Raw genomic sequence first — 7,528 nt, forward strand, 5'->3', positions numbered from 1 at the left:
TTTGAAAACACATTATTTGGCTGCTGCTCGTGCACATGCGCAGTCGAGTACAGACAGACACTGGCCGTCCAGACCTGGTCTAAAAATCGCCACTCTTTGTGTGGCCGCCATGACACTAAGCTCATTGTAATCGACAATTTAGAAAAACTCTGTCTCCTCTGGCCGCACTGACCAGATGAGCAGGCATCTTCAGTTGAATAAACTTTAGACAACGTTTTCAAAAAAGCTCTATTTAAGGGCTAAAATGCAATTTTAGTACAGACGGAGCTGACACAGATGAAATTAATCAAATCAATTAAACAAATAATGCATGAAGTTATGTATATCTAGCTATCTATCTTATCTATATCCATAGTGCCAATGGATGAATACTTTTTGCCCATGTCGCCCAGCCCCAGTGGAGTGGGGGGTAACCTCTTATGTGATTGGCCAAGGAGGCAGCAAGCGAGAAGATCGACAGGTGAGGGCACATATGAGGTGGCTGAGAGGGAGGAATAAACAAATAGAGGCGAAAAAAGAAAAATGGAGGGGGCCTCTGAGGGGATTAACAGGGTCTGACAGGCTAGCTGGGACACAGAGATAAACACATATACACACACAGATTTCAGGGCTGCTTGTTCTACTGAGCACACACAATACATTGCTTGATTTAGAACAAGAGGAAGGAGAAAAGACAGAGAGAGAGCCCAAATAACATAAGGACAGAGAGAGAGACAGCAGTCATACTGGTTAGGGAGGCTTCACATACACTTCATAAGTCTGATTCTGGCAGCCTATCAAGAAATGTTAAATGGTCCCAAAGCAGCGTTTCTGTGAGACTGAACAAGTCCCATGGCTTATATGAACTAAACAATACCATACAAATCTGTGAATAAAAACTCCTGGTTCTTTCACAATATGGATCACCTCCTGCTGGAGCACTGAGCATTTTGGAATAATTCTCCCATTAATCAACCAAAGAAAACATTACAATATCCCATCTAGTTCCTTTTGTCTATGCTGAATTTCACATGTGAAATTGACAGAATAAAAAGCATATACCTCAATACACCGCTGCAAACAAACGCTGACTCATGAAACTACCTGAAAACATAAGGCACGATGGGTGAAACCCCCCCCGAGGATAATGGTGGTAGTTTTGGGGACGCCAGGTTTTTCCCTAAAATCCGATCAGTAGATTTTTTTGATTCCTATCAGGATGTAATCATGATTTCAGCAAATTCAAGAAGGTGTTTTTAAAAGGTTACATAATGTAGCTTTCAAGTTCATTTACATACATTATTAAACCTTTGAGTAAACTTCAAAGCAAAAAATAACTCTAAATAATGTTTCAATTGTCCCGTTAACACAATAATAATGGGTCAGCATAAAATTAACAAATACTTTCAGGACAGTATAGTGTGATGGACATGTTTATGGCTACTTTGGCAATAAATTATCACTTCAGTGCTTTATTTGCCCTTGTTTCCAGGACTTCAGTGTTTTAATGAAGAGAAACTTAAACAATACCAGCGGGGCAGCAGGTGGAAACAGTTCTTCTGAAAAGCTGGAAAGTGGAAATGGGTGGTAAAAATTAAAATCTGATCAAACTCTCAGAACAACACCTAGACCACAGGAAAACCACTATCTCCACAACACAGACTTCCTGTCGGTTTCCTGCTTCCTGTACTGGAGAGAAGGCTAGCTAGCTGCTGATGTCACTTTGACTCTTGCTAAAATGGGTGTTCCAAATCTTAAGACCTTACATTCAAGCTTCCTAATAGTCAATAACTTTCATGGGTAAGTACTTTCATACTAGATGCTAAATGGTAAGAGAGCACAGCTGTATTCAGACCTGTTGTTTGTTTGCTTCCCATTCAGGGAATGACAACGTTGAATTTGCATTCACACTGTAACACCAGAAACAAACGCCTTGCAAACGGTTCTGTGATTGGTCAGAATTGACCAGGAAGTTAACACCTCACCTGGATAAGGTTTCTTCACACAGACCAAATCTTTGCGCTCTAAACGTTTAGTGAAACCTCTGAAGACAGCCTGGAAGTCATTTTGTGACAAGCATTTTGGTCTGCCACACGCACGTCACAGTATATAAGCACTTACATGAGCAATGAAGTATATAGTGGAGGAACAATTGTTCCTGTGAACCATAATGTAATACATGGCATGATGTATTATTTAGTTACATAATTATCCACCTTTGAATCTCATTTAGCTTTACAAGTAACAATCCAACATTTTCCACATTTTCAAATCCAAGTATAAGACTAGTCTATTACAACAAAGATGTAACTTCATGCATCTCCCTCCTCATCTTTTTCTGAGCAGCACAGTCCATGAGCATGAATGAGCAGTTACATCTCACCCTTACATGTGACTTTTGACATTTTGTTAAATCAGGGGTCGGGTACCGATGGCTCGCAGGCCACATATGGCTCTTTTGATGATGGCATATGGCTCCCCGACAATTTTGAGTTGACATCTATTAACAAGTAATAAATAATTATACTGTATCATTTTAAAGTAAAACATTTAACAGAAATTGGTTTTGAAAATAAAATTCAAATTATAAAATATTATTTATTTTAATCTGTCGACACCACCACTCAATTTTAATTTCTTCTCAAATAAAGACAGGATAATCAAACGAATAATACGAATACGAATACTTTTCTCTCGCTTTAGATGAGTCAATAGACGTTAGCCATTTATCTCAGTTATGTGGATGAGTAAGTTCACTTAATGGATGGTTGGAAAGACTTGTGCGACAGCGAGCAGAGCTGGCGAGGGAACACAAGTGGACAGAAATGAAAAATCTTCAACTGAGGACCAGCTGATTCTTAAAGCTTGGAACAAGCTTCCTGTCACATACCACAGAAAGCAGCATGTGAGTATTGCAGTATTGACCATGTTTCGCTCTACATATGCATGTGAGCAGTCTTTCTCGCATCTGAGAAACATTAAGACCAACCTACGCTCACATATAACGGATGGAAGCTTCAACGCCTGCATGAAGCTCAACCTCACCACGTATGAATTAATGTATAATATGTATTATATATAGTGCTTTTATAAGTACTCAGAGACGTGTTATACTACTAAAATGTATGTCTTACTTAAAAAATGCAAGCATAAAGTTGCGTCCAATTTTATTAAATATATGGCTCTCAAGGAACTACATTTAGAAATATTTGGCTTTTTTGGCTCTCCCAGCCAAAAAGGTTCCCGTCCCGTGTTAGATCAAGGTTTAAGAGCAGGGGTGGGGGCCTTTTGGTCCAGCCCGCGAGACAATTTTGGCTCTTCGATGTCAGCATATAAATAATTATACTTATCATAAACCCCCCAGTCAGACCGGCAGGTCGCAGCGCACATTTCAAATTTTTGTTCTGATTCAGGGGATAAAGGCAACAGAAAAAGAAGAAAAATGTGAGAAGAGAGAAACTGTTGTCCACTGCCACTGTTCTTATAACATATTCAATGTTCAATGTGAGATAAGTGTATTTTTGTGATCTAATCACGCTGCAATCACCAATTCAAATATGCCATGCGATTTGTTGGCTTGCTCCACATGAAAGCATATTTGGTCAGAGGGCCATAACCCTTACGGCGCAAACCCAGCACTGTTCCTTAGCTCATTCACAACAGACTCATGCTGGCATTATCCCAGGATTGTCATTTTGTCTTGAGGAGGGATCAAACTGGGAGAGAATATCTCAGCATATTAGTCTAGCGCCCATTCAAAATTTATCCCATGCTAGAACCATCCCAGCATAATGCTAGCATATACTGCATGTGGGGACGGGGCTTAAAATAACGCAATCAATTACTAACGTGCTGGCTACATGCACATTCTGACAATTGGGTCTCTTAAGAGACCAACTTATCTTCTACTATTATACTCTATCTTATCTCATCTCTTTGATTTTAAAATAGTTAAATCAAAACACACAAAAACTAGAAAATAGGAACTTGCATGATCTCCTGTTAAATGGCAGGTGAAAAGCTTCTGTTAACGACTGCTGTTATATTCTGTATATATAATAGTACACTTTTGCACTTCTGGTTGGATGCTAACTGCATTTCATTGGCTTGTACCTGTACTTGCTCATTGACAATAAAGTTGAATCTAATCTAAACTATGTGGAACTTTAGCGCTTGTGGGTCCCTCTTTTTTTAAGCCATGCAGTTTGATTATGGGGTTGTGTTCTAAGTAATTCAACAAATCGGTGGTGTGTTTGTTTGCTGAAACTAATTTTCCGCAGTGTTTACATTTTACTTTTTGTCGTCTTCACTGAAACCAAAATGTGTCCAAACAATGGACACAACATTCTTTTTTGGTTTAAGCTAATCCTGCTCAGGTAAACATGTTGGCTCCATGGATGCGCTCATGTCCATGCCGTCAGCTTTGTGACTGAAAGTGATGTAGAAGTTTTTTAAGGGGGTTGTTCATGAAAACACGCACTGGAGAAAGTATAAATCAACATGAGCAAGATAAAGTCGTTGAAATTTTCTACATGTAATGTTTTGGTTAATGCCCAACCCTATCCAGGTGATAGACACCATCCAATATTTATCATTTAATTCATACCATCCCATCTGCACTGAGAGAATGGTCCAGTTGTCCTGTGTGCATTTAAACTTCTCTTAACACATTCGCTGCACCATGACCTTGACCAAAACCTAACAGTGAGATTACAAAGCATCTCTTATGTAATCATTTGTTTACAACTTCATACCCACTTCTATTTGGCTAGTGTAAACGTCAACAGACTGAATATAAATTTTGACTTCACATTCCCACAATGGTTGGCCAACATAAAACAAATTCAAATAAAACGTAATTGTATAGCCCAATATCAAATACAATGTCTCAAACAGGCCCATAACAACAGGGAGATCCTGACTTAGCAAGGCAAAGACAAGGGGAAAAACTCCCAAAAAAAACTTCATGTATAAGGAAGAGGAAGAAACCTTGGGAGATGCAATTCAAAAAGAGACTGCACACGGCCAGGTGAGCAACAGGAACTGCAGGTGGGAAATACCACAATACAGCAACACATAATGATGATGATATTAAGTATTAGTATTATTATTAGTATTACTATAATTATAGAAAAATTTGTCAAGGCAGAAGTAGCGTTAGTTACTCAAAAAGTTTGACATCCTTTGCTCCAGACCAGCCACCCATGGCTAATCTAATCACACCAATGATCTAAATGCTCTCGGTGGCAGATTGGTCTAAATTCCAGAAACTGACAACAGTTTCACTAATTGACAGTTAGTGACAACAAGTCACTGACAACAACAAGTCACTAATTAATGAACATTCTCAATTACTATACATGCTGATTGTACGAGAGTCATAAAATTCTAATTCAATGTCAATCACATTGTTTGATTTAAACTCAACACAGTTTCTGCATGGGTACACTCAGGAGCAGTCTAGACAGTGTGTAACAGGCTCTTGTGTGGCTTGGAAGCTCTACCATCTGACATGGGGAGGGTGTGGAGTGCTGAGGACAGCCATGCACATGCTTACATTTGATCACATTCAACCAGCCTAAACCTATAAGGAGCCTCCAAATCTGAGAGGGGACCATGTGGCTACTAGACAGGCTAGACTACAGCTAACCCCTATCCAAGCAGAGGTTAAGTTTGTAGAGTTCAGTATATTATCTACTAGCTAACTGAAACCTTCAGGGTGCGTTATGTCAAGTGAAGTGATTAGTAAAAAAAACAAAACACAAAGTGAGACTAGATGCCTGGTTAAATAATAATATAATAAAAACAGCACACCCCTGCATGTCAAAGGGTTGAATTACTGCTGGTCTATACAAGATTATTTCTTTTAGCTAGCTCGGATAAGCACCGAGTGGTGATGACCTGGTAGGCATTACTACCAAGCTACATGCTAATACTTTTGGTGATTTCATATTTTAGCCCAGCGTATCAAACCTCACGGTGTTATTCAATTGGTCTGCCATTACAGGCAAGCCCACAGGAAGACACACTACATAGTGAATTAGACAGACCGTTACTATCGCTTATCATTACTACACGATAGCCCATAGCCTTGCCGCGACATGGGCTGGCTTTGTTACTGTTAAACGCTGACACAGTTCGTGTTTACTCTACAGGTACTGAGCTAGCTCGCTAGCTAGCTAGCCCGGTACGTGCCCTTTCCTGACAAAATTCAACAGTCCATTCAAAATTTCACAGCTCAGTGTTCGCTTGTCATAGTGTCAAACATACCAAATACAACATCTACGCATATCTAATCAGTCTTTTTCTTTTCTTTTTTTTTACATCTACGTCTTATACAACAAGCACTTTCTTGTCAAATGTGAACTTTTACAATTGACACTACTCTAAAAACGTCAAGGTGGGCAGAGACAAGCACTTTCGTCACTGTTACTACATAGGTTTTCTATTTTTATTTGAGTCGTAAACGTTGTATTTCACTACAGACACCCAATCACTTTGACTTTCTAGATATTCATTTGAAGACCTTGCGATATCTTTTCGATTGTGTCCACTTTACGTCACATTCATTTATCAATGGAGTTCGGCATTCATTTTCTTCATACACGTACTAGGGCATAACCACCGAGTACAATGTAAACCACGCTACACACAACAGCCTGGATTTCATTTCAGTCGGCCAGGGTTAGCGTTTCACCGTCCTGTTCGGTCAGGACAGGGCCTACGGCTCCGCGGCCTCTCCTGCCTCTTCAGGCTGCTCTCCTACCTCTGTAGGTCGGCTGATCTCGAACAGGTCGAGCCGGTTGGCGTTCCAATGGTTGATGATGTCGGCCAGTTTCCTCCTCTCCTCCTCCCTGCTCCCGGACATGGTGGACAGTGTTTGTGAACCTCTCCGTTCGTTTACGCTTTTCTAAAAAACTTCCCTTAGTCCACAGGAAAAGGAACCTTCACGACAGAAACCAGGCTTGGCGTCTGTTGTTTTCGCCCGGGCTTTGTGCGGTCGTGCGGTCTGTCTGTCTGTCTGTCTCTCACCGACCGGCCTGCCGTCCAACCGTTTCTGGTTCCGCGTTCCCGCCGCGCCGTGCTTCCGCCGCGCACACAATACTGTTGGGATGCGCGTTCACGAAATCAACAATTACACGTGCACATGCGCCTCTGTTAACTATTTCAGGTCCAATAAAATCAGTTTACTGAACTGCCTTCACCAATTAACCCTAGAAACGCTCTCCCTACTTTTTTTTTTAAATTAAATTAAATTAAATTAAGCACAGATAGTGCAGTTTGAACCTGAGATAGTAGAATAGAACATTATAGGATGCCAACACAAAAAATAGTTTAATGACTAAAACGACCAGCAAGTGGTGATGTTATAGAGGGAAATATTCCCTTTTACGCTCAGTAATTCTTAATTTCAATAACTTCAGCCTTTTGTAACTCAACAGTGCTTTCATTCATGCACAAAAATTAAATTTAGTCCAACTACTAAGTCGTTTCGGAAAGACTCAAAATATATAGCTTTAGCTCATTGAATATATAGCTAACAATGTCC

General features: G+C 40.1%; 1 protein-coding gene across 6 annotated transcripts in view; it reads right to left on the bottom strand.

The window, feature by feature from the left end:
- Positions 1 to 7,047, bottom strand: part of afdna (afadin, adherens junction formation factor a) — an 84,399-nt gene extending 77,352 nt beyond the window's left edge. For all 6 annotated transcript variants that reach the window (XM_076168022.1, XM_076168019.1, XM_076168020.1 and 3 more), the window contains exon 1: positions 6,746 to 7,047. In XM_076168022.1, the coding sequence (XP_076024137.1) occupies positions 6,746 to 6,847 (102 nt within the window). In that variant the 5' untranslated portion in view covers positions 6,848 to 7,047. The remainder of the gene's footprint in view (positions 1 to 6,745) is intronic.
- Positions 7,048 to 7,528: the final 481 nt, after the last annotated feature.

The sequence above is a fragment of the Genypterus blacodes genome, unplaced genomic scaffold (genome assembly GCF_046128005.1).
Source record: "Genypterus blacodes isolate CSIRO-AG114 ecotype Tasmania unplaced genomic scaffold, CSIRO-AGI_Gbla_v1 ptg000185l_1, whole genome shotgun sequence".
NCBI lineage: Eukaryota > Metazoa > Chordata > Actinopteri > Ophidiiformes > Ophidiidae > Genypterus > Genypterus blacodes.